At 41.2% G+C, this 27,799-nt stretch overlaps 1 protein-coding gene across 3 annotated transcripts in view; it reads left to right on the top strand.

The window, feature by feature from the left end:
• Window positions 1–18,080: 18,080 nt before the first annotated feature.
• Window positions 18,081–27,799, top strand: part of P3H2 (prolyl 3-hydroxylase 2) — a 152,123-nt gene continuing 142,404 nt past the window's right edge. Inside the window, exons 1-2 of one of the 3 annotated variants that reach the window (XM_019946293.3) lie at window positions 18,081–18,193; window positions 18,458–19,517. In XM_019946293.3, coding sequence (XP_019801852.1) covers window positions 19,044–19,517 — 474 coding nt within the window. In that variant the 5' untranslated portion in view covers window positions 18,081–18,193; window positions 18,458–19,043. The remainder of the gene's footprint in view (window positions 18,194–18,457; window positions 19,518–27,799) is intronic. The other 2 variants (XM_019946294.3, XM_073804019.1) reach the window with 2 other exon arrangements.

The following is a 27,799-nucleotide window of genomic DNA, read 5'->3' as shown; positions in this document are numbered from 1 at the left end:
ATAGTGTTATTTTGAAGAGCAAATGACAATAAAATTTGGTAGTTTACACAAATGGCGTGTATGTGTGTGTGTGTGTGTGTGTATAATATGGATAGAACTTATAATACTGAAATAAAGATAAGGGGCAGAACAATATGTACAGTATAAAATTGTATAAAATTTAAAATAACCCCTACACACAAAACAAAAAAATACTACAAATTGTTCATGGAGAGATATGTGTATATACATATATGAACATACATTTGAGATACCTGTGAGAATGTGGATAGGGGACTTCAGTTTTATCTAGAGAATGTTCATTCTTATTTATAAAAATGGAAATATTAATGGTTACTAATACCAGATTGTGAAAACTCCGAAATTTGTTATTCTTTCTGCTTTTTTGCATTTTTGCAACCTTATTTTTATAAAATGCAGAATCACAGAAATACACATAAAGAGCAAATTAGAAAACATACGTGAAAATCCTCGACAAACTGTAAGATGCTATAGAAACGTAAGGTGATGTTTCTAACCTATTGTAACATTTAATTTTGAGGTTTAAAGCGTGTCTAACCCTTTTTTACATTCTATTATACTAAATGACAAATAATAACAAATACCCTGAAATATACACTTGAGTGAGTCAATAATTGCTGGATGAAAAGTATTTTCTTTTAGTTACAAAAGCTAATATGTGATCTGTGATTTAATCACATCAGGGAGTCTGGGCCATGTAAATATTACTCCAGATGTCTAAGGTGGGCCTCTATTTTTGAAAGCTCTTTCTGAGATTAAATAATTGAAAGAATCTCAAATTTTAAAATTAAATTACTCATACTTTTTTCTGCTTGTAAATGTCACACATAATTTGTGGAGGATTTATTTATAAGAGTGAAATTAAAAAAAAATAAAACAACCCATAATTCCACTTTCCAGAATTAATAATTTCCTTCAAGTATTTTTTTTCTATAAATATACAGTTGGTATTATTTATTTCATGTCTTGTTCTTACCTCAACTCTGGTACCTGTCATCCAATTTCCTTGAATGTATGATTTTACTATGGTATTCAGCATCTGTTGACACCACTGTTTATCTTACATTCTCCTTTTGATGAACATAAAGGTTATTTTCAATTTCTTAATATTAGATATAACACTCCTGTGAATATCCTTACTTATAAATATTTCTGCATGTTATTGAGGACTTCTTAGAATAAGTACCTAAGTATATTATTATTTTTAGGCCAAATGTAGAACTTCTCTAAGACACTAGCCAAACTGCTGAAAAATTGCTCCTCTCCCAAAAATTAAAGTCTAGGTCCACAACCCCTTATCCTTAGAGTCATATATGTTTTGGAATTTAGAAATTTTAGGATTTTAGAAAGACAGTATGTTGCATTCACCTTACATAAGGTAACATCCTTCTTTAGGTATAGAGAAACACCTTCAATCAAATACATTAATATTTCTTTAGCAAAATGTATTAATATTCTCACTAAGTAGAATAAATAAAAATTTTCAGTAGCCTCATATCAGTTCAAGTCTGGTTTTGCCACCAAATAAGCTATGAAAAGCCTTTGAACTTTGGAAGTGTGGATAAGAGATTGCAGATACAGACCAATTTATATTCCTTCCCAGAGCAGATGAGAAGAGCAACTCATAGAATTGTCAGCAACTATTATTTTAAAATTTTACCAATTTGATAAGTGAAACTGAAATATGTCAAAAAGTTTAACACTTCTTCGTATGCTATTTATTTGTATTTTCTTTCTCTTGGTATCCCTAGGATGTCATTTGCTCTTTAACATTTGAAGTATTCAGCTTATTATTTACAATAATTCTTTATATTAAAGATAATAACCCTTTGTATACAATATACTTAAAATTTTTTCACAGTTAATAATTTAATTTTAATATTTAAAAATATGTAGTTAAATCTATTAATCTCTTACTTTGTAACTGAGTTGTTTGTTTCTATGTTTCAGAAATTCCTCCATCACTTATAGATCAAATATTGACTTATTTTTTCCTATTCCCTCATGACTACAGATTTTATATTTAACTTAGATTCTGTTGGAATTTTATTTGGTATATGTTGAATAAAAAGGAGGGATTTTATTTTCCTGTTTTCTCTATTAAAAATGGAGACTTTGGGGACTTCCCTGGTGGCACAGTGGTTAAGAATCCGCCTACCGATTCAGGGGATACGGGTTCGAGCCCTGGTCCGGGAGGATCCCACATGCCGCGGAGCAACTAAGCCCGTGTGCCACAACTACTGAGCCTGGACTCTAGAGCCCGCGATCCACAACTACTGAAGCCTGTGCGCCTAGGGCCCGTGCTCTGCAACAAGAGAAGCCACCGCGATGAGAAGCCCGCACACCGCAACGAAGAGTAGCCCCCACTCGCCGCAACTAGAGAAAGCCCGCGCGCAGCAACGAAGACCCCATGCAGCCAAAAAAAAATATTTTTTTAATGGAGCCTTTTCAGAGGATTTTTGGAATTCAGCCTTGGGCTGTTTGGTGTGTGTGTAAACCACAGCCCTCAGGTGCTTTGATTTTTAATCAGTTTGCTGGAAAAAGATGGTTTAATAACGAAACTTGAAGATGCAGATGTAAAATATTTGCAGATGTAAATTCTCACAATTTGGCATCATTCACAAATATTTGCTTATTTTATCAATTCAAGTTATACTTTATGTTTTGCATGGATTTGATTCAGCTAATAATACAAATTCCAGCTTCACTGAAAATGTCAAAATCAATGTTGATCCTTTCCTTCCAACCCCTACCCGCAACTTGCCCTAATTTTGTATTTTGTATTATTATTAATATCATCTGACTTAGGTTGAGTTTTCCCAGAAACAGACTCTGAATCACGGATGTGAGTGCGAGGAGCATATTTGGGAGGTGATTCCAGGAAGAACTGGAAAGGAAGTGAGAAAGTGAAACAGAAAAGGGAAGAAAGCCAGTGAAGGTGTGTTAGGGGGCATAGTACTGCTGTGAGCGATTGAGGCTCAATTCCGCTGGAGAAATCTCACAGAATATACAACATACCTGAGTTTGTTTATCACAACCAATGGCTAACGTTACTCTTCTTTCCATTCCCTCCACCACATCCTACTTGTCGTCTGTAGTGCTATTTCCTAAGCAATTGTAGTAATCATCTCACTAATATCCCCTCAACTAGGGGTGCAGGGTCCCCTTACATAATACAATTGTTTCTCATGCTCCAGTCTAATCTTTTGTCATGTGCAAAAGAGTTTTAATAGATTGTAATTCTCTATAAGTAGAACTAAATCCAGGGAATAAATGGCCTCCAAAAATTGTTGTCTTCCCTTCTTACCAGTTATATTTTGCTGCTGCTTCTTTAATTGAATGAAAAATTCTTTAAATTCTATAGTGCTTTAAAATTTTCAAAAGTTTCATACACATGGTTTCACGTAGTCCCATATTAACCTTTTTCCCCCCTACCCCTATATTGCCCCTCTCCCTTCCCTCTCCCCACTAGTAACCACTAGTTTGTTCTCTATGTCTGTGTTTCTATTTTTGTTTTATTCACTAGTTTATTGTATTTCTTTAGATTCCACATATAAGTGATATCATACAGTATTTCTCTTTCTCTGTCTGGCTTATTTCACTTAGCATAATGCCCTCCACGTCCATCCAGGTTTCTGCAAATGGCAAAATTTTGATCTTTTTTATGGGTGAATAGTATTCCATTGTTTATATATACCACATCTTGTTTATCCATTCATCTGTTTATGGACACTTAGGTTGCTTCCGTATCTTGGGAATTGTAAATGATGCTGCTATAAACATTGGGGTCATGTATCTTTTTGAATTAATATTTTTATTTTTTAAAAATATATACACATGAGTGGAATTGTGGGGTCATAAGGTAGCTGCTTCTTATAACATATGCTCCAAGAAAACTGGGCTCCTTTCTCTTTCCAAAACATGCTCTATGTTTTCTAAAGATGTGCATATTTTTTCTCTCCCTGGAATGCCATTATATCTTCCCCATGTTGCTCTATTGAAATCCTACCTGTCCTATAAAGTTCAGCTCAACTACTAGCTCTTCCATAAAGTTCTCAGAAGCTAGAAGTATTAAAGTCTTTTGAAGTTTCTTAAAACAAAAGTCACCTTGTATTAATACTTTGAGTTGTGTTTGTTTCTACGTCCCCTAGATTGTCCTTTTTGAGGACAGGTCTATTATCTACTCTTGCATTCTCCATTAAATCAGGCAAGTCCCTTGAACATAACAGAAACATAAAAGATACATATTAAATTCATGCAATTATTATGTATCTTATGAAAGATGAAAGAATTTAAAAGAATTCAGAAACATGAGTTGTTTCAAATATCTAAAGAGATGCCAAGTGAATTCACTTAACTGTTTTCTACTGTTCATCATGGGGGATGATGAAAACAAATTGATGGAAGCTGCAGAGACCATGGAGATTGAAAAAGGAAGCTTTCCCTGAGTTTTTCATGGTGTATATCAGGTGAATATTTGTTATCTTTCTAATTACTTCACTTATTCATTCATTGGTTCTTTCAGTTGACTAGTCAATTGACAGTGTTGGTAAACGTCAGGTACTGTTTTAGTTGCTGGGTACACGATGGTGAACAAAATATCTGATTCCTGCCTTCATAGAGCTTGTGATTTATTAAAGGAGAATGACAAAAATGAAACACAAATATATACATTGTGCTCAGTGCCATGAAGAAAAATGAGGGTGTACTGTGCAATAGATTATGAGAGGGATTTAGTATTGTAGGGGTAACAAAAATCCCTCTGAGAAAGTAATATTTAGGTTGATAACTAAAAAACGGGGAGAATTCTAAAAAGAGAGAGTAACATGTGGAAAGGATCTGAGGTGTGAAATATTGGGGCACGTTTATGAAAATGAAAGGTGTCCAGTAAAAATAGAGGTAGGAAGTAGGAAGAAATTTACAAGAAGTAAGAAATTTACAAGAAGTAAGACTGAGTTTGGCATTGGCTAGATCATGCATTACCTTGTAGAAAAATTAAGGATTTTGCATTTTATCTCAACTGCAATAGGAAATCATTGAAGAATATCAAGATGGGGAATGACACAATCATATTTACACGAATTTAATAGATCCTTTTGCTGTTGTATGGAGAATAAATTGGAGAAGGACAATCATGAAAAGTGGGAGACCAGAAAAAGGGCTATTTCGGTTTACCAAGTGACAGATTATGGTGATTTGCTCTAGAGTGGTAGACTGGATTGGAGACAAAGGGAATGAGTTAGAGTTGTATTTTAAAATTTGAATGGACAAATATATATATATATTTTTTTTGAGTCAAATGCCAAATATTTTATTTTTTTTAATACCAAATACTTTTTTCTTGTTTGTTTCTACTTTATAACAAAGTGAATCAGTTATACATATACATATGTTCCCGTATCTCTTCCCTCTTGCGTCTCCCTCCCTCCCACCCTCCTTATCCCAGCCCTCTAGGTGGTCACAAAGCACCGAGCTGATCTCCCTGTGCTATGCGGCTGCTTCCCACTAGCTATCTACCTTACGTTTGGTAGTGTATATATGTCCATGCCTCTCTCTCACTTTGTCACAGCTTACCCTTCCCCCTCCCCATATCCTCAAGTCCATTCTCTAGTAGGTCTGTGTCTTTATTCCTGTCTTACCCCTAGGTTCCTCATGACATTTTTTTTTCTTAAATTCCATATATATGTGTTAGCATATGGTATTTGTCTTTCTCTTTCTGACTTACTTCACTTTGTATGACAGACTCTAGGTCTATCCACCTCATTACAAATAGCTCAATTTCATTTCTTTTTATGGCTGAGTAATATTCCATTGTATATATGTGCCACATCTTCTTTATCCAAATGGACAAATATATTTTTAAATTTGAGTGATTAGCTATTGAGTATGAGGAAAACTAGATCTCAAGAATAATTTTCGATTTTTTGGTTTGAGCAACTAGGTGGATATTGGTGAATTTAATGATATGGGGAAGACTAGGAAAGAAAAAATGAAATCGAGGGAAGAGACTTGATAAAGAAATATCTTCTCTTTTTTTGTTTGTTTTTTTTTTTTTGGCTGTGTTGGGTCTTCGTTGCTGCACGTGGGCTTTCTCTAGCTGTGGCGAGCAGGGGCTACTCTTCATCTTGGTGCATGAGCTTCTCATTGCAGTGGCTTCTCATGCTGAGGAGCACAGGATCTAGGTGTGCGGGCTTCAGTAGTTGCAGCACAAACCAGTAGTTGTGGCTCGCAGGCTCTAGAGCACAGGCTCAGTAGTTGTGGTGCATGGGTTTAGTTGCTCCGTGGCATGTGGGATCTTCCCCGACCAGGGCTTGAACCCGTGTCCCCTGCATTGGCAGGTGGATTCTTAACAACTGCGCCACCAGGGAAGTCCCAAGAAATATTTTCTCTTGTCTGGTATTCCCAGAGAAAATTGATTGGATTTACCCAGTGGCTCTGTCTTTGTTTTCCCGAGTTTCTCCAGCTTGCCTTTCGGAAGTAAAATTATTTTTCAGAGTTCACCCCCGACCCTTCATTGAATTTCCATTGTGTTTGGATCTGTCTTCAGATTGTAGATCTGGTGGATTCAGATTCAGAACTGCTGACTACAGCATGCTTTTTTTGTTTCCTTGGACATTTTGACCTGTAGCCTAGAAGTAAATAATATTCTCTTCCACAGAAATCTGAGCATATCACAAATATAATGTAAAATAAAAGCAAAAGCAATTTATAAAGTCTCGTGCAATTGAACAATATTGATGTTTTCAACTTTGAACATTGGTATTGAGAACTTGAGAAATTATGTATATGTTTTCTTTGTCCTTAGGAAGTTCTCCTCCCCGGATCCTGCCCGGACTTGTATGAGGGTATGCTGGTTGAAAGTTTGGCCTATCTGAAATGAGGGTTTTTCCAAGTTTCAAAACCACAGCACCTTTCTTTTCTAATGCATTATATGCAAATAAAATCCAAGAGCTCTGGGTGAAGTGGAAGCAAGGGTTCCAAAAGGTCTCAAGGACTCTAAGTACCTCTAAAGCATCTCACTGATTGCAGTCTAATGATAATTTAAGCAAATTAGCTAGGAAGAGTTCAAACCTCAATCTTCATAAATTCTTTCTCCCAAGAAAAAGCTTTGTCTACCAAAGTATTTTTTCATGCTAGCTTAGCCACGAAATCATTGTATGCTTGTGTGTTAACTTTCCAATCTAGGCCTGGAGGTCTTCAGCTGAATCTTAAAAGCACTAGATGATCTTAAAAGCTTTTCTCATCCCAGAACATCCTATGAGCTTAACTATTCGAGCTTGTCTCTGTTGAGACTGATGCTCATGATAACCTCTTCAACTTGCTCTCTGAAGGGTAGGTCAGTGTGTGATTGTGGGGGGAAGGGAAGGTAGTGGGAAACTTGGACAAGCATGGCAGTAGGAGGCTGGTGATTTGGCCTACCACCATCAGAAAGCTAGTTACCAAACTTCATTCGCTGACTTAGTTCCAGACTCACTGTGGGACTGAGGATGAGAGAAATCCCCAGGTCTTGATCTGTTTCCTTTTCAGGACAATTTGAGAAGTTTTGATTTATACTCGTGGAAAAAGAACAGAGATTATGAATAAATACATAATTTGGCTTCATTGATCTGTTCTTAAAATGTTAGATGAGAGACCCTCTTAAAAGGAATGTCACCGCGGAAAAAAAATGAATAAATGAAAAAAATTTATCTCTGGCTTTTAATGTCCTTCAGGGTTGTCAGAAAGCCTTTGACAATTATGGCATAATCTTCCAAGAAAAGGGTTATAAGTTTTGCTGATTAAAATGAGGCAGTGAGGATAAGCTCCTATTTTCATCTGTTCTTTCCTGTTATCCTGCAATAATACAGAAGCAGATTCCTAGAGAATTTCCAATATGGAGTGATAGAATCTGAGATCTGGCAGTCTTTCAGATGCAGAGTGTAGAAGTCAGTCTTGTTTTCTTGTGGCTATATCAGGAATGAAGTAGAGGAAAAAATAGAGGAATAGGACATTCAATAGTAACTCTTTCATATATCCTAAATTTGGGGAATCATTTTGGTCAAGTTTACCTCTCAAAATGCAGCAACACCTTCAGAAAGTTAAGTATATTGCTTTAATAAAATTGTTTCCCTCCTGGCTAAAGTTTTCAGTGAGGGAAATTGAATGGGGTTTTGGAAAAAGAGGAGGAATGGATTGCTTTGGAGTATTCAGTTCCTGGATATGGATGAGTGTGTGCTAAAAGCAGTCTTAGCGGCTGAGTGAGATTTTGCTTTTCCCTTGCTTTGCAATATAACCCAAAGGCTTTGTACAAGGAATGCCTAGGAGACCAGACCAGGCGGGGAGAGAGAATCTATCATTTTGCATGTGTAGAAGGGCTTTGAAAATGATCAAGTACTACAAAAATTAAGATGATGCCATTTACTAAAAGTAATATTATTATATATTAAATGATTATTCATGAATCAAAAGGAAAGCCTCTGACTCATTAGAAGTTTGGCTTCAGTCATTGCAGTTTTTTGTTTTTTGTGCAGTACGCGGGCCTCTCACTGTCGTGGCCTCTCCCGTTGCGGAGCACAGGCTCCGGATGCGCAGGCTCAGTGGCCATGGCTCATGGTCCCAGCCGCTCCACAGCATGTGGGATCTTCCCGGACCGGGGCACGATCCTGTGTCCCCTGAATTGGCAGGCGGACTCTCAACCACTGCACCACTAGGGAAGCCCCGACTGCAATATTTTTAATGATAGTAATTCTTTATCTTTTCAAAATACATTTGATTCCCGGAAACATCTAAATGTCACTTGAAAGTTGATTCTGGATAATAAGTTAAGGAAGACCTTTTTTTGTAAAAATTCAGTTTTGATTATAAAATAATATGCAAAATTTCTCTACAAATCCTTCCCAAAGCATTGGTATCATAAATGGAATTAGTATATGGCATCCAGGGTGTCTACTTTGAGGGCAACCAACCATACAATTTATTCAATGTTTATTTTAACAAAGAGACATATGGTTACATTTTGCATGGTAGAATCAAAGGTCTGGCAGTCTTTGAGATGCAGCAGTTCAAGTTAGTGTCCCATGTTTTTTTGTAGGTGTATTAGGACTGAAGTGGGAGAAAATGGAGATTTTATTTATTTAATTTACCTCATTGGAACTAAGAGGAAAAAGTTATCTAAAAAGTTTTTAAGCATATATATACATCATATGTATATGAATATATTCTACAGTACCTTAAAAGTGCTGATTAAAAATCTGAAAGTGGTTTGGAGATAAGTTAAATTGTAAATACAAATTGTCCCTTCTCCAAAAGTAAATTGACACAAGTCAGTATACTACTTACCTTCTGACCTCTTCCAAGGGTAAGGTGATAAGGGTGTCAGATTCAATGGAAGAGAGGAGTTAAGATATTGGTTTGGCCAATTATTTCTTAAGTTTTTTTCAGTTGAGCCACTTCATCGCTGCATTTGGGTCTTACCTTCTCCATTTATCAACTAGGATGGGAGAAAAGGGTAGCAGTACCTCTACTCATTATTTTCCCTAAATCCTGGATTCCTCTCATGATTCTTTCCTGCCGGTAAAGGCAGAGAGAGAGAAGGAGAATACATACGCTGGATATGCTGAAGTTGGAGGTTCCCCAGGGAGTGCAGGCATATGGATCAACTCTTCAGTGCCTGGAATTGTTACTACGCCTCGGGTTACCTCAAAACAATAACTCGTCTCCTGTTCTACTGGCTAAGGTTGGCTGATAGTTCAAGGCAAAACCAACAAGCTCTGAAGTAAGATGAGACTTTTAACGACCCCAGAGGGAGCTTTGAAATTTGCCTGGGAATCTAAGTTTAGCTTTATCCCAGAGATAAATGTAGGAAGAGGGGGAGTAATTCTTTGGAAAACCACTAAGAATGTGATAACATTACACTTTTAAAATGAAAGAATCAAAAATTACTTAAAGCTGGAATGGATCTCAGAAGTCCAGTTCCACAACTTCCTTTCCTGACCGGGGGGGTAAAGGAGGCCCAGGAAGGAATGTCTTGCCTAGGGTATCACGACGGAGCCAGAACAAGATCCAGGGCATTCTGATTTCCTGTCCGGGGTTATATTATGTGCCTGGCTCTTTTGAAATACATTTATTTCATTCACTCATTCAAATACTATTTTCTAGAACACAGACAGTGTTAAGATGTAGTAAATCTCTTTCTTCCCAAAAGGCTAAGAGGATGATGTTCATTAAGTTTTTGGGTTTTTTTGTTTGTTTGTTTTGTTTTTTTTTGCTTTACGCGGGCCTCTCACTGTTGTGGCCTCTCCCGTTGCGGAGCACAGGCTCCGGACGCGCAGGCTCAGCGGCCATGGCTCACGGGCCCAGCCGCTCCGCGGCATGTGGGATCTTCCTGGACCGGGGCACGAACCCGCGTCCCCTGCATCGGCAGGCGGACTGTCAACCACTGCGCCACCAGGGAAGCCCTCATTAGGTATTTTAAAAATAAGTTTCCATTTGGGTAATCTGCACATGGTCAGGTCCTGCTAATGAAAGGTAATTTGGGAGAGAACCAGCAGGAGTGGGCTGGTGTATGAGGCAGCATGGTTAAAGAAACCACAGGCAGGCGCCCAGCCAGGCTGGGGAGGAGGAACAGGTGGTCAGGTAATCAGGAAGCTGGAGTCTATTTTCAGGGGAGCCAAAATGAGTAGTGAAGTCAGAACCTAAAATAGTCAATTACAGTGCATGACAAGGTTTCCAGCAGAGCCACATTGGTGCGTTTTATGGTGAGTTCTGCCAATGTTTTTGTTCGAATGAATTCTTTAAAATCAATGTGGTAAGCAAAATAATCTATTTTAAAAACATGGAGTTTGGTATTTTAGCTTTGATAATTTTATTTTGATCACAAAGTTTTATTGAACAGTTTGAAAAATTCTGCAGAGGATACTTTTCTTTATTCAAAAGGAAAACAAAATTGTTTCTCTTTCCTCTCAAGTTTCCCATATATATATGGTAAATGTTGCCTCTTTACTTAATTTCCTTTTATTCTATAGTTGGTAGCAAATCATATAGGTTGTTAATCTTTGTGTCTACAAATCAAATTTTCATAAAAGATGGGGCAATTATGTTTTATATATATTTAAAATTAAAATTATGTATCATTTTATTACTTCGAAAGCAATTTATCCTAGTTTTGCCACAGACAAAGCTATTAATGAGATGTTGAAATTTCTGGGGCTGGCGGAGAAGGACTATACATCTCCTTGAGACTTGGAGAGAGCTCATCCTCCAGCAGTTTGGGAGGGCTGCTAATACCTATCAGACCCTGGAGAACAGAACCGGGGAGAAGGCTCAGCAGTCCTGGCAGAGGCACATCTAAGTGCTCTCCAGAGAAGCAGGGACGCCAGCACGCAGAGTACCATAGGCTGGACCATTCATGACATGGACATTGTTGGAAATGGTCCAAAAAGAAGGAAATGGTGATAACAGTGGGCAAAGCAGTTGAGAGAGGCAGGCACACAGCTCTAGAATTCAGGGTGTCTTAGTAGCTGAGGCTTTATTGCCCAAATATTTGGCTCTTTTTTATTTCCCTGTGATCCCACCAGAAGCTGAATCTGGTGGCTACCAGAAGGCTGGAGAAGTTGTCTAGAACAAAGCCTCTGTCAGAAGGTACTAAAAGAAATTCCTGTCTAGAGACCCTAACAGGAGAAGGAAGAGAGCTTCAGGAAAGTGGGCTCTGGACTCACTCAAGTCGTGACTCCCTAACTTATTTGGTCTGTGAACTTTTAACTTTTTCTACCCAAATTTCTTTATTTGTAAAGTTTGTATAACCACATATCCATAACTTCTCCCCAGCTCCCAACTCCAAGGATCAAATAAAATCACAAAATATTTCCAGCTCAGAATCCTCGATTAGCATTAGCTGAACCTGAACAAAGATAAAAGTTTAATGCTACCAGGGAATTTAATGGAAATTCTTTACCTAACAAATGATACCTTTATATTCCTTCCTGTGCGTTCTACATTTAGCTCTCCATCTAGGTCCCCAACAAAATGTGGAAACTGCAACAGTCTGTTTTTGCTGGAAATTGATATGTTTCATTTTGAAGTGGTCTCCTCCATCCTTTCACTATGAAGCTGAGGCTGGAGAGATGAGAATACCTACAGTTCTGCTGTAGCCAGGAAAGGCCCCAGTGTCTGCTTGGGAACCAGTCACAAGCAGGGTAAAACAGATACAGAGGCAAGGTCTGACAACAGAACGGAAACACTTTAGTAGGCCAGGCTTAGAAATACAGAATCAGTAAGCAACAGGATGAAATTCAGCCAGGTGTCCGATAGCAAAGCAGTCCACATCAGGGGTGACTGTAAGAGACAGAAGGCGGGTACCACGGCAGACCTAAGGATACTGTCAACAAGAACTAGGCACAGGTCCAGGCAGCTTACTGGCGTTGGTGCTGTCCGAAAGCTGGGAATAGGGGACTGGTTTGAAAATAGCCTCAGTTAGAACAAGCAGGAACAAGCAGGGCCCCATTTCAGAAGAAACGGGGTGATAATTATTCTATTTAGATAAGTAGAGTGTTGGAGGGGAGCCCCTATTCTCCTTATTTGTCATGATGAGAAAACTTCTAGATTAATATTTCAGAAGTTGACCAGCTTGGCCTGAGCATAAGCAGGTAGTTTGATTTCAGGGCGTGGGTGGCAGAAGGAACAGAAAGGTCATTTACTGCATATTAAAACCCATATTCTTCAAACCTGCTTTTCAGCAACAAAGTGATATTTGGGTATTTATTGCTTCCATTTCTGAGTCTTTTCAAATGGTTTCAAAATTGAAGTTGGAAAAAGAGAAGTGATTATCAACCCAAATATCTTCAAACAGGAGAAGACATGGGTTTCAGTTTCTAAATCAGATTTCAAGGGCAGAGCAGGCCAGTTGAGGAACAGTGAAGCTGTCTTTCCCATGGGAGAAAGCCTCCTCCAACTACTACAGCAGGGCTGAGCGTGAAATGTGGGGTTTCACATGAAGAATTCAAGGATGGAGATGGGAGGGTGGGTCTCAAAGATAGGAAAGGCATGAGGGTAACCTCAGAATGATGTATCACTCATGCATACAGTCTCATCTCTCCCAGAATTTCTGATGGGTAAGGTTTTTCTTTGCATCCACAAACAGTGACCTGACATCTCGAATGTAGGAATGAATTAAACCTATTTACTCTCGTGGTCATGACTGTTTCTACAGGCATTAGATCACCTATCAAGTTGAGTTCACAGTCATATTCAGCCTCTGTCCAATACATATGATTTTACACACAGATACACACACCTTGTCCACATTTATTCTGCAGAAAAATTTTATGAGCCTGTGACTCTAGCTCAGTGGTCCCCAACCTTTTTGGCACCAGGGACCGTTTTTGTGGAAGACAACTTTTCCACAGACCTGGGGGAGTGGGGGGGATGGTTTGGGGATGATTCAAGCACATTACACTTATTGTGCACTTTATTTCTATTATTATTACATTGTAATATATAATAAAATAATTATACAACTCACCATAATGCAGAATCAGTGGAAGCCCTGAGCTTATTTTCACTTGCCACTCACTGGTAGGGTTTTTTTTTTTTTTTTTTTTTTTTGCGATACACGGGCCTCTCACTGCTGTGGCCTCTCCCGCTGCGGAGCACAGGCTCTGGACGCGCAGGTTCAGCGGCCATGGCTCACGGGCCCAGCCGCTCCACGGCATGTGGGATCTTCCCGGACTGGTGCATGAACCCGTGTCCCCTGCATCGGCAGGCGGACTCTCAACCACTGCGCCACCAGGGAAGCCCACTGATAGGGTTTTGATATGAGTCTGCAAGCAATTGATTTATTATGGTCTCTGTGCAGTCAAACCTCTCTGCTAATGATAATCTGTATTTGCAGCCACTCCCCAGTGCTAGCATCACTGCTTCAGCTCCACCTCAGGTCATCAGACATTAGATTCTCATAAGGAGCGCGCAACCTATGTCCCTCGCATGTGCAATTCATAGTAGGGTTCACGCTCCTATGAGAATCTAATGCGGTGGCTGATCTGACAGGAGACAGAGCTCAGGCAGTGATGGGGAGCGGCTGTAAATACAGAAAAAGTTTCGCTCACTTGCCTACCGCTCACCTCCTGCTGTGCGGCCTGGTTCCTAACAGGCCCCCAACCAGTACCAGTCCTTGGCCTGGGGGTTGGGGACCCCTGTTCTAGCTGAATGAGGAACATAAAACAAAGTTGGTAACTAAAGAAAAAATGTGGTCTGTACAAGTTTAACCCAAGCAGAATTTTGACAGGGGCTATGAAGATATTTAAGGCCTAGAAAGAGGCAGTGGAGTGCAGTGGGAGAAACACTAAAGAGGCTTCAGTCCTGGCCCTGTAACGTGCAAACTAACCTTTGGTAAGTCATCCCTCATTTATAAACCTCAGCTTTCTCACTGGTAAAATTACAGTACGAATACGTTACTCAGAGAGACCCTTCCTTGCAAGTCAAATGACTACACGTTTGTGAGAAGAACTGGCATGATACCAAGTCCACTGGATAAGGGTAGGCCCACTGGATTCTCCGAATTTCAATCTAAATTGTGTTTTTAACTTAAATTATTTGGGGAATAATTATCATTCTTTATTTCACTTTTTTTTCTTGTTCAGCTAGAATGTGAGTCTCCTGAGGAATGAAGTTGGAATGCCTCCATGAGAAGAGTGTGGGGACAGAGTGTTTGCAAATGTTTTATTTGATTTGGAATTTTAGAGCTCAATCAGGAATTAAGGTAAGCACAGGGACAGAGCTATTAAGGCAGTTGGAAAGGGACAGACAGTCCTGGAATGTGGCAGCTCCTGTTTGATTTTAAATGTAAGTTAAATATTAATTTTTCTAAAAAAAATATCCCTCTTCCTTCCAGGGAGGCCCTTTTCTCTCTCTCTCTCTTATGTTGACAGATTGTTGGTGGCTTGCCCTTCACACTAACTTATTTGGAGGAAAAAAGTCTTCAGGTGATCTTATTTGAATAAGAAAAAAAGTTCCAAACAGCTCCCTTGCCGCCACATCAACAGCAGCTGAACAGCCTGGGTTGCTGCATAGTGAGAATTATTCCTTTCATTTCAAGGGAATCAAAGATGTTTGGAGTAAGCAAGAGCCCTGGTTACACATGATCAAAATAAACGAGCGTTAGATTTGCTTATGGAAAGTGTCAGTTGAGTCTACTGCTAAAGTCTGAGTACACTTTTTATTGTTCCCTAAAGATTTTGCAGGAAAGAGAGAAGTCACCTATGGAAAAAAAAAAAACTAAGTTGATTTGGGGAAAAACAAGAAGCATTTGAAGATCTTCCCTTTTCTGAATTCATTCCTGCTGGAGGTTCCCTAAAGCAAGGGGTGCAATGATGATGCTGTTGATTGTACACAGAAGTCAAAAGGAAATTCAAGCTTCTGTCAAGATTCATTCCAAAGACAATAAAAAAAGGAAATGATGGAATCCCTTTTAGAGCTTTTGGATGGATTCACTGGTGCTTTGGCTGTTCTCTGAATTTGTAAGGAATGGAGAACAAAAGCGAAATTGCAGGCTCCCAGCAGCAATTTCAATATCTTATGCTTCCAATGGCTCCTTTTCTCAAATCATCATTTGTTTCTTTCTTAATTTCATGCATTTTTGTTTTCTTTCTCTTTTAAAAAAATTTTGCAAAGCTACTATCATCCAGTGCTCCATGACATTCAGCACACATGTTTTATATTTTGGTTTATAAAATTAAGCACACTACTCCTGCCACTGCCTATCTATGTGACCTGTGGGCCTAAGTTTCCTCATTTGTAAAATAAGGGAATTGAGTAAGACTTGCAGTGCTCAAACTATGTTCTATCCCAGGGTTCCTCAATTTGTACACTGTTGATAATTTAAGCTGGATAATTCTTCGCAGTGGGAGGCTGTCCTGTTCATCAAGGGATGGTTAGCAACACCCCTGGCCTCTACCCATTAGATGCCTGCAGTACGACTATACTCTCTCCCCTGGTTGTGAAAACCAACAATTGCCAAATGACTCCTGGGCTGAAAAAGTCACTAATTAAAGCAATGGTTCTCAAACTTTGGTGGGTGTCAAAATCCCTGGGGAACTTGGTAAAAACATAAAGGCCCAGACTGGATTCAATTACAAAGCCAGGGCCTCTGGGGCTTTTATGTTTGTTTGTTTTTTAATTAGCTTTTAAATATACAACGAAGTTTGAGTACCACTGTTCATGAGGAATTGTGTTGATGAAACGGTTCTCAAAATATGATTCTTGCACCAAAAGCCTCAGCATCACCGAGGAATTTGTTAGAAATGCACATTTTTGGGCTCCACCCCAGGCTTGGTGAATCATCATCTCTGAGATGGGACCCAGTTGTCTGAGAAATGGCCCAGGTAAAGAAGAAGTGCATTCTTAGTAAACCCAGAAAGACATTCAGAAATGCGAGAGGACTTTCTCAACACAGCATTGATACCATTAGGTAGAGCATTGGCTGGAATCAACTGCTCCACTCTGTGTGGCTTCTATCACCATATGGTCATGAATTCTGTTCTGGCTCAGCCTTAAAAGGCAGATCAGGTTTTCCTTCTTGGGGAGGGGAGCTCTGAGGGATGGCACACCTCAGACTCCTGAATCCTCTGTGCACCTGGGCCCTGACTCATAGACTTACTCTTTGGGCTATGGCATTGACTCTAGACCAGTGGTTCTCAATCTTGGCTTCCTATTAGAATCACTTAGGGAACATTTAAAAATCTCAATGCTCAGGCCAAACCCCAGACCAATTAAACCAGAATCTCTCAGAGTGAGAACCAGATATCAGTATTTTTGCCTTCTCAAATGATTCCAAACTTCGAGCACATTTGAGATGCCAATTGAACACTTTCTATAAAGTCAGATAGGGTTTGTACAGAGGGAGAAAAGGTAATGGGACATGCAGAAGGTTTGAAAGCAAATGCCAGTTTGGTAATCAGCATAAAGTTTGGTACGGCTACAACCTGTAAGCTTTTGATTCTGTGCCAGTGCCAATTCGTCCCCTAAGTTTTCTTAGATCCTTCAACCAGAAGCCATCTTTGCAGGTTCCACATTTCTATAGCACTTTGAATCTAATCTAACATCTGCCATTTCTATTATATGGTAGATGTTAGACTAGCCCTTGTATTATAGCCCCTTCCCCCACAATACCTACTTTGGGAGTAGGTATCCAAAGATATAAATTTAATTGACATATATTAAATGATGTGGAAATGTCATGGAATGTAGAGGTAATCCACAGCAAAGCATCCTGGCACTTTGCCCTCAGTCTCACAGCAGGACTTCCTAGCCAATATGCTTCAAAATCTTCCACAAGTGGATTAATAACTCCAGACTCCAAAGTCTTTATCTGACAAGAGAGACAAATCCTTAGAGCAAAAGTCTGGGCGGATGACGTAAGCACACATTCTGGAATACTGAACATCCAAAGTATCGAGGACACAGCTCCAAGGTGAAGCTTTTCCATCAGTGGAATAAGCCAAATAAGTGAGGTTTGGTGGAGCAAAGTAATAAGAGCATGATTCTTTGGGGTCCCTTGGAGTTCCAGAGCCAAGGCTGTTTATGGCCAGAGTGGTCAAACCCAACAAAATGAGTGAAGGAATGAGCACGAAACTCTGGCATCCTCCTGGGCCTAGTGGTGATTCCACAGAAAAACCTTCTTGGGGAATTCATATCAGCTGCACGATAAGTGTTCTTTCCTGTTGCCTTTCCCTCTTGCTCACCATCGCAGTGGCCAGGGAGACCTGGGTGAGATTGCTACAAGCACTAGGAAACCACAGGAATGTTTCCAGGAGGCAGGCTGGAGTCAAGGATCCAGTGCATAAGCTCTCAGGAATCCTTGTGAGAGTGTGAAGCCAAGGAACAGGAAAGAAGGGAACACCTTGGCTCAGAAGGTATTTAAGCGGGAGGAGAAACAGAGGAACAGGAAAGCCTCCAGCTAGTCCTTTGGAGCCTGGCACCCACTTCTGTCAGCTTTCCCATTCCTAGACTGACGCTCATTGCTTAAGTCCTGGGAGTACTGGATTTATTAAATTGCCTCTTTGTTCAACTCTTGCAAAAAAAAAAAACTTAGACCTGAAAACCGTTTGACGTGTTGGGATATTTGTCTGCCATAGTAGATGAGGAACCTAAGGCTCAGTTGTGCAAGTTTACAGCGTTGGTAAACTGACCGAGGCAGAATGTAAGTACAGCCATTCCAACAATTCTCTGGGTCCTGTAACGATCTCCCCTGCACAGAAAGGTGGGCTATTCACTGTTCCCGTGTCCCTACTCCCTACCCCAATGCACAGACACACACCCATACAAAGTGGGATGAGAAACAAGGGTGGGACCTTCTCTAAGAGAAGGAGCAGTAAGCAAGCTTTGATTCGAAAGGCCCAGGGTTGAGTCCTTCCTTCGCTTTTTCACAGTTCTATAAACGTGGACTAATCATTTTTCTCCTCAGGCCTCCCAACGGAGCCAACGGGCCCTCTAGGGCTTTCCTCACAGCCGGAGGGGGAGCTTCCATGTGAAGGTGAAGGACGCTGCAAACTGCGAGGTCACGGACAAATTTCAGAAAATGATGAAAGCCCTATCCTCGCTAAGCCGGCTTTTCTTCCTCTCTAAAAAGGGAGTAATCATGTCCATTCTGCAACCTCGAATGGACCCCACGCGTCAGGCTCTGGCCCCCCCGGGCTGGCCGCCAGCGGGGCTGGCTCTCTGGCTGGCACTGGGGTGTGAGGGCCCTGGCCTCCTGGCGGCTGCAGCCGGGAGCCTGCAGGGCGCGCGCTGAGCGCCGGCGGCGAGCGGCGAGCAGAGGTTCGGGCAGCAGGAGGAGCGTGTGAGCTGTGGGCGTCCCTTTAAGAGCGGCCGTCCGAGCCGGCCTCCGCCTCTCAGTCCGCCGAGCGCCGCCGGTCACCTGAGGCTCTCGGGTCAACCGGCAGGCGGCGGGGCCGGCGATCTCGCCCGCGGAGCCGAGAGACGGGGCCTGGACGCCAAGTGCCCAGAGCCGACTGCGAGCGTGGCCGGCCGGCGCCCGTCCGCGGCGGAGGATGCGGGAGCGTATCTGGGCGCAGCTGCCTATGCTGCTGCCCTGGCTACTGCTGCCGCCGCCGCTGTGGGGCGGCCCCCCGGACGGCCGGTGCTCGGAGCGCGAGCCCGAGCCCGGGCCTCTGCAGCCCTTCGACCTGCTCTACGCCAGCGGCGTGGCCGCCTACTACAGCGGGGACTACGAGGTGGCCGTGCGCGACCTAGAAGCGGCGCTGCGCAGCCACCGGCGCCTGCGGGAGATCCGCGCCCGCTGCGCCCGCCACTGCGCCGCGCGCTGCCCGCTCGTGCCCCCCGGCGTTGGCCCAGGGTCCGAGCTGCCCTTCTTCCGCGCCCTGCTTGAGCGGGCGCGCTGCTACCGCAGTTGCCAGAGCCAGCGCCTCGGGGGCCCCGCGTCCCGCCACCGCGCCAGCGAGGATGTGCGCAGCGACTTCCAGCGCCGAGTGCCCTACAACTACCTGCAGCGGGCCTACATCAAGGTACCCAGAGCGCACACCTCCCGCCCCTCGCTGCCCTGGGATGCGCTCCAGCCCTCCCCGCGGCTCCTGTCTCTTGGCCGGCGCGCTGCTCCTTAGCGAGTCTGACTGGGGCTCCTTTAACGGTTCTGTCTCATGTGTGGATCTACATAGCTGGTGGCCCGAGCTCTGTAACCAACACTCGATGAATTTGGGCAAGCCATTAGCTCTTTCGGCATCCACTTCTCTCTCAAAAAGAGGACTGTACTGATAAGACGTTTAAAGTACCCATTCAGCACTAATGTCTGAACGTTGGTAGAGCCGGGTCTAGTATAAGGTCTTCTCTCGCTTCATTCCCTGGTCTTCACCCAGTTTCTCTTCCATCTCCGCTCCCTCATCCCTCCTACAAGCTAGTCTGCACCTTTTCTTTGAAGTTTAAAAGAGAGCGGTCTCAAAACAGCAGAGTTAAAAGTAGACTTGCTCCGAAACCCATCCCTCTGTCTTTTCCCCTGCACTTAGCACAAAAAGGGAAGATCAAAGGTTAAAGAGGAGGTATGCATGGAAGAGGTGAATCTGTGTGAGGCAGTCTCACTAAAAGTACCCAAAGTGCTGACTCTTTCTCCTTTGATAGAAGGCTTCCAGTTTCTGGAGGTGAGCATCGGACTGAGTTATTCACCACCAGATGCTCCCTCTTTCTGGTTTTACTTTTGTGTATTCAACTTGCCTGAAGTTAGTGCCAGGAGGCAGACAGTGTATATTGACATCTTCCCTACATTCACAGTTTTAAAGATCTAAGTGAATGCTTCACTTAGATGATGGCAGAGAGAATTTAGCCCGTGTTCCTTAATCTCCCACTCTCACTCATCCATGTTGCTCTGAACTTACACTTTCTCCCCCTTCTGCCTTTCTATGTCAGTATATCAATGTCTGTTCTCCAGCTGTTGGAGAAGTGGCAGCTTTGGGGGTTGGTTGGTTGGTCATGCCAGCCAATGGACCAGGCTGCATTTCTGGAGTGGTGAAAATACACACCAGGTGCTGATATTCTAATGTCTTTTGCAGCTCATCCCACAAGGTCTCTGAGCTCACAGTTGGTAGGGCTCTCTGCAGATTTGCAGTTTTGGGTAGAGTTCAGGAAATCACAACTGTAACTAACTCTTTAACTCCCAGTGCTCTGGCTAAGTTGCTAAATTTAGTATCTTGGGCAAGAAATAAGGAGAAAGCCTGAATCCTTTCCAGGATTTGTCTTCTATTTGCTTGTGCCTCCTGAAGCATTTGCTGAGGCATGTATTAAGTATAAATCTGCTTTCTTTTAAATGAGTGGCACAGTTTTTGGTGGTCTTTAGAGAAATCAGTCAGTAGCAGGCAGAGAGGGGCTTGTGAGTACCCGACAGCTGAAGATATATATACTAAGCTAGTTCCCAGAGCAGAATGTGGGTGGTCGGGTTTGGTCCCCCTGTAATACTGTCTTCCCAGGAGTCTCAGATGTGAGGTTGGTAGTCCTGTTGATTGTTCTGTCACACATCTCGGGCACATTTTCCTTTCTCAGGTCTGGAAAAGGAATGCATATTTATTTTCACTCCTATAAAAATAAATAACCACGAGGTAACTCTCAAAATGTGAGTGTCTTTGGTTCTGTCATTACACTTGCTTCACTGCTAATGTTAACATTGATCATTCTCCTGCTCCCATCTCCTGGTTGGAGGTCAAAGAAGATGAAGCCATAGGTTTAACATGCCTCAGTTTTTTTCAGTGAATTGATTATAGGAGAGAGTCACTCACAGGTAGCTCTGTGGGTGAACTACTGTCTGTGGTCTGATGAACCAACGAAGTTTAAGAAGTCCTTTCAAAATTATGTGAGTTCATGTGCCAATTTCTGTTTTACTGGCAATGTTTCTGAGAGCAGAACAAATCTTGCATCTGCTTCCTGTTCACCTCCGCTCCGATAGGTACAATTTCTACATAATTGATCATCTCTTAAGGAGGAAATCTTCTTACCCCTTTGGAAATTCATTTTTGATGGGTTGGAGTTTACAGGAGCATCTTTATGAACATCGAATAAGGTGTTCCCTCCCCGCAAGAACGCCACAATTTTAGCCTTTGCTTGGCTTCTTGGGAATTTCACTCATAAATACACACACACACACACACACACACACACACACACACAATCTTCTGAGAGCAAAACAAAACTCGCAAAATAACAGTATCTTTGGGCTCTGACAGGTTTGAATCCTAAAGTGTCCATTCCCTGAAGATAGAGGGGTTCCCTGCATATACCTGCATATGATCATGGTACCTTGTGTTGCTTACTTTGGACATCAGTGATCCAGTCTGTATTTGAAAAGAATAATCCTGGGCCAGATTGAATTCAGTGAGGACTTTGTAGCCAAGATTTGAGAATTGTGAATCCTGTAATATGGTCAGAACTAGCAGACTTCCTAGAGATAAGGAAACACATTTATTCTCAGCTAGGGGTTTGCAAACTGTAGAAGCTCTTGGGAGATGCTCTTCCTCCCCCAAATCCCAGTTAGTGAGCTACTGATGGAAGCAGATTCTTTATGCTAGAGTGTTGGAAGGGAAAGATTGAGAATTGTGAAATCTAAGGCCTGTTGAGATCAATTTCTCATTTCACAGATGAGGAAAGGGAAATCCAGACAAGGGAAGGGGCTCACCCAGTGTCACATATGATTTGATTTGATGAATTGAGCACAGGACTGGGAGTCCGGGGTCTGGGCTCTGCCAGTAATTGGTCGTGCCTGTGCACATCCACTGTCCCGTGGAGTCACCTCAGGTCCCAGGGAATGCTGTGTCCCCAGGGCTGTCCTTTTGCCAGATTTGGACAGCTCCAGGAGTGAGTCAGTCCTTGTCCTGTGGGGTAACAGACACTCACTGCATTTATCTTAAGGGCTATTCTGTAGAATCTTCCTTAAGCCCTGGCATGCTGGGAAATCCTCTGGACAGCTACGAGGTGGTAGTTCCACTTAGTTCCTATCCACACTTTTTTGTTTAAAGGCAGGGTGAGACTCTTCAAACTTTCAAATTTTATTATTTCAGATTGTAAGATATAACTCATGATTCACAGCCTAAAACCTAAGATAAAGCTTTTATCAGAGCGGTCTCTCCTCGGAAACCTTCGCTGGTTTCCCCTTGCTTCTGTATAGAGCCCACAGTGTTGAATACAGCACCCCTCAGCCTGGCTGCCCCTTAACTTTACAGACCCAGTCTCCTCCCACTCTGCCATCCTTCAGCTAGAGGGAACAATGGATGCTTAATCTTATGTGTCTGACACTTCTGCACATCTGGGTTTATTTATTCTTCTTTGGGAGACATGTAGGCTCTGGCATGGGGTCGATCTGGGATTGAACTTTAGCTCTTCAATCTCTAGCTCTGTGACTGCGAGCAAATCACATAAACTTTCTAAGCTTTAGTTTCCCCATCTGCAAAATGGGGAGATAACGGGACCTACCTGATTGGTTTAGGTTTAAGAGAGGATTTATATAAAGCACCGGGGACAGGGCCCATTTCTGTTTCCAGAAACACTGGAGATGTATCTCTTATTATTATTAGTTATAACAGTAGATTTTCCCACCTTCTCCTCTATGTGTTCAAATGGTAAGTGTACTAGCACAAATATACCTATTTCTGTGAGATCCTCTTTCACTCTCTCTGCAACTCCCAACAGTCCATCATTTCTCGCTCCTCTGAATGTCCACAGTAAAGAATATGTTCCTCTCATATCATGTTTCACTTTTAACCTTGTTTTGGAGAAATTCATATATTTGTTCATCACTTAATGTGAGCTCCTTGAGATCAAGAATGGTCACAGGCATTTTTGCACCTCCTAAAGTAGGAGTTTCCAGATCTGGAAGATCAGCAGGTGGATGATTAGTATGAATCCCCTGGGCATTAAAAATGTGATTTAAAATTGGAGATTTAGGTTCAGTAGGTCTGAGTTGGGTCTCAGCATTTATATTCCCCTCAAATACCTAAAACAGGGGGCAGTAGCAGTAAATGCTCAGTGTATGTTTGTTGAATGAATGATAGTTTGGTTGCTCGTGTATGAAATATTGTTGAAAAAGATTTCTGTGTGGCGGCAGGAGGTTTTCTCAAATTAGTTATTTGGTTTCCTGACTGGTCAGTTGGGGGAGAAAGTTATAGAAGGACTGTAGATTGCTTGACTTTTCACTCTCTTCTACTTGCAAGTTCCGGCTAATGTTGCAAACCTCCTTTCCCTCCCCCTCCATTTTTTTTTCTAATTTAATCCTTATTTCCTAAAACTATGCTTCGGAAAATTCTTGACACGCTGTGCCTGTTTTATGTACATTTGTGGAATTTAAACAAATGTAAGTGAGATTCTTTTCTTTTTTTTAATCTGTGTACTTTATAATCAGGAATACTTTGACAGTATCTGTTTTTCTTTCAGTGTTCCCAACCATTTAGTTAAAGAAAAAAAATTAAAAAAAAAAAGACAACCAGTGCTGCTTATTTATGTTTTTTACTTAAAACAAGCTTGCGCCTCCATGTTTTGTTTCTAAGTTGGTGCTTTGTGCTCTGTGACCTTTGTTTTTCTTCTTAAGATTGGTGGTGGGGGGGGAGGAAATGCAATTAAGTTAGGCGATTCTATCTCCTTCCTAGAGTCAGCTCCCCAAACTTCCTTTTTCTTGACCATAATTTATTTTATTAGTGGTTTCTAGAAAAGAGAAAAAGTAAGTTCAAGGATTTTCCTCGCTCTTATTCTGCTTTATCAACTTCTTTCTCTTTCTAGATGAAGGCCTTTAAAAAAGTTTGAAACGTAGGCCACATGACATGATACATATTCTATTAGTTCAGAATAAAAACTTTTCCCAAATCCCGTATTTAAATCTTTTTACCTATATGTAGACTATGTACATTTTGTCCCCAAATTATTTCAAATAGGAAGTGGATTTTATGTCTTCATGAAATAGTTGTTTTGAAGTTTCCTAGTGGTTATTTCCTCAAGGGATGAGACTTTTTTTTCTTCTTACATTTGGAATTTTTCTTTTTTTTGAGCTTGAATCATCAAAATCCACTAGTCATCATCTTTCTGTCCCATGCCTTAGGAAGGAAACCTGGGAGCTTCTTTGTGTAGCCAGCATTTAGTTCCTGTGTGCTAAGGAGATAGAATTTCTATTGTTTCCTTCCAGGAGGCTGACCATTTGAAAGCCCAGTCAGCTCTTTATCAGTCATGCATTGTGATTACAAACAGTCAGTGCTACAGCACCTTAAAATTCAATTAGATGAGGGAAGCACTTGCTTACAGGTTTTCTCCTATCTCAGTCTGGCGAAACAGGTATTCCTTTACAAGTTTTAATAAAAGAAAGTAATAAACTGCTTGTCTCCACAGATCCCATCTCTGAGAACCAAATGTATTCTGTCACAAATATCATTTGCTCAGTGATAAACTCCAAAGGGATAGGTGTGTGGTATTCTTTTGGGAATGTTTGATAAAATGTCAGTTTGCTTCGTGGATGGAGTTTGAAAATTCTGAAAAGTGCATGAGTTCACCTAAAATGAAAACTGATTGGATTTGGTGTAATAATGGTTCTTTTGTATTACTAAGGAATTGAGAAAACTTGGGTGTCTTAGAATCCCAGATCTTAGAGAGCTGGAAGGAACTCCAAGAGAGCATCTTGTTCAACCCTCTCTCTCCAAGTTAAATAATTGGTTTGGGGCAGTGAAGCAGGGGTGAGAGAGGGAGGGATAAGTATTTTCCTTAAGAAATGCAGTCTTGCAAGGGTGAGGAGTGATAATTATTAAAACGGTAAAAATGCTACAGCTTGAAGGAACCTCAGAAATCATGAAGAAGTCTATCCCTGTCACTTAACAGCTGATGACACTGGCCTCAGAGGTTCCATGACAAATCAAGGAGGGTGAGCAAGCGGAACTGGGTTGGAATGTAAGTATTTTAATTTATAGTCCAGTGCTTTTTCCGGACTCTGTGCAGTGGGTATTGCTACCTCCTGAGGGGCAGTCTGGTGAATCAGTGATGCCACTGAGACCTGCGGTGGACCTGGTACCTCCAGCGACAGTGCAGATACAAGGCCCTGCTTCCTGCACTACCCCACCCACCCTGCATTTTCATTCACGTGATATGTTGGCCACTTAGCCAAGAGTCACTTGTCTGGTGGAAAATTTTGCATTTCTCATTAGGAAAAATAATTTCTCCTGTCTTTTTTTCCATTCAGCTTTTCTCCTATAATTCTTTTTCTGTCCTTTTATGCATCCCTCCTTTCCTGCTGTCTGACTTCCTAGCTATGTAATTTCCATGAGAGCTGGCCCTCAGTTGCCAAATGGCCCAAACACATCTTTAAAAAAAAATGATTTGTAGTCAGCCTTCTGCACGGTATGTTTCAGTGCCGTGTGTGTGATTTTGGGGGTTTAGTACTGAGGAGAGCTGCAGGCTATAGTCAGAAGAAGCTGATTTCACTTGACCACACCCCTCTCTGCTTTACTTTGTTTTCTATACTTATTTCTTTCTTTCTCTCCTTTCACATTCCGTGTCTTACTGATGATCTACACAGTGAAATTACATCTGCAAAGGAGAGGTTGTTGGGATCAATCAAGGGAGGAGAGAAGTAGGTAGTGGTAGAGGTAATGTTAGGGCTTTAGTTCTAATGAAATGAAGGCCATACAGCTTCTTATTTAATTTGCTCCACAGACATAGGCATCTACTATGAAATTCTTTTTATGTCCCTTTTCCCCATATGATTTGTGCATGAGTTGAGCATATGTTGGGAAAGATATTCATTTCCCTCTCCTCTCGGCTCCCCATCTTTCTGCAACTGCTCCCTGCCACGTTCATAGAACATTTGTGTCCCCATCCTCCCATTTTAAAGATGGGAAAATAAAATCTGAAAAAGAATCAAGTTGTCCAAATGTATCCAGCAATTTAATGGAAGAGTCAGGATTAGAATCTAAGAGCCCCAATTCCCACCTCTGTGACATTGCTGATGACCACTATTTGTAAGACACACTCTGAAAACACAAACGTAACAAAATTAATTTGACACACATAGCGTGCCAGTTACATTATTTGCCAAATGGGATAGACCCTGAAAATAAAAGCTACCTTATGCAATGTTATTCCTTGCACTACTATTCTGCCCATTTCTGGGAAAAATTCATAAACAGGCCCCTGGATTAACGCTATTCCCCCAATAAATCTAATGAAAATGAATGAGGCAAAGAATCTTCTTTGGAAGGGAAATGAAGGTATAAGAGCCAGAAGGAGGGAGATCCAAGAAGTCAGATTTTCCAGAAGTTCGGGGCTATCAGAATGATCCTGCTGGAATTCATTATCTACAAATAATGGGTTGAGTTTTTGTGCAAGCAATGAGACACTGCTGAAGATTACAGTGTAATTATACTGGAACTCTGGAAAAGGAATGGAGAAAAGCAAAAGATATAATAAAATAAATAAACCTAAAACAAAACAGAAATTGTTAACAAACCCTGAATCACAGGAAAGTTAATTCAGCCAATTTTGATTTATTCTTTCTGCTTGAATGCTAAATTTTTAGTTTTCACTTCGTCAAGATTAATAAGCTTGCACAAAAAAATCAACACATAATTAGGACACCAGACACAGTGAATTACCTTAAAGCCAGATTTGGCTGTTTTCAAAAATGATCTCAAATTATAGTATCAAAGATTAATCCAGAAGACCATAAAAAATTATTTCCCCACTGAAGTAAGAATTATTTCTTAGTAATATTTTTCAGATTGAATCCAGGATCAACAATCAGCATTTGATTGTAGTACAAGGCATTTAGAAATGCCACTAGGGACAGAGACTTTTCACAGACAATTATTGTTTCAATAGGATGATCAAGGGCTCAATTACACAGTGGAATCTGCGGGTATTCAGGTCAGTAGGCATTTAAACTGGAGTTTCTCAACTTTGACTTATTGCTATTTGGGATGCATAATTCTTTGTTGTGATGGGCTGTCCTGTGCATTTTAGGACGGTTAGCAGCATCCCTGGCCTTTACCTACTCAACAGCAGTAGCAACACACTTCACCTTGCTTCTAAGCTGTGACAACCAAACATGTCTCTATACATTGCAAAATGTCTCTTGGGGCCAAAGTCACCCCACATTGAGAACCACTGATTTAAACATGTAGCCATGTTTAAGATAACTGGGCATTGACATTAGACAAGTACAAATCAAGTTTTGGACAACCCATATGCTAGATGGCAGTATACCCACTGATGAATCATGATATTTATGAAAAAGTTTGGCTATAGCTTCATATCTTTTATGAGGGGAATTCCATTGGAAATA

This window comes from Tursiops truncatus, chromosome 4 (assembly GCF_011762595.2).
Source record: "Tursiops truncatus isolate mTurTru1 chromosome 4, mTurTru1.mat.Y, whole genome shotgun sequence".
In the NCBI taxonomy this organism is placed as follows: domain Eukaryota; kingdom Metazoa; phylum Chordata; class Mammalia; order Artiodactyla; family Delphinidae; genus Tursiops; species Tursiops truncatus.
Note: the sequence above shows the minus strand (reverse complement) of the source record. Positions and strands in the feature narration are given on the sequence as shown.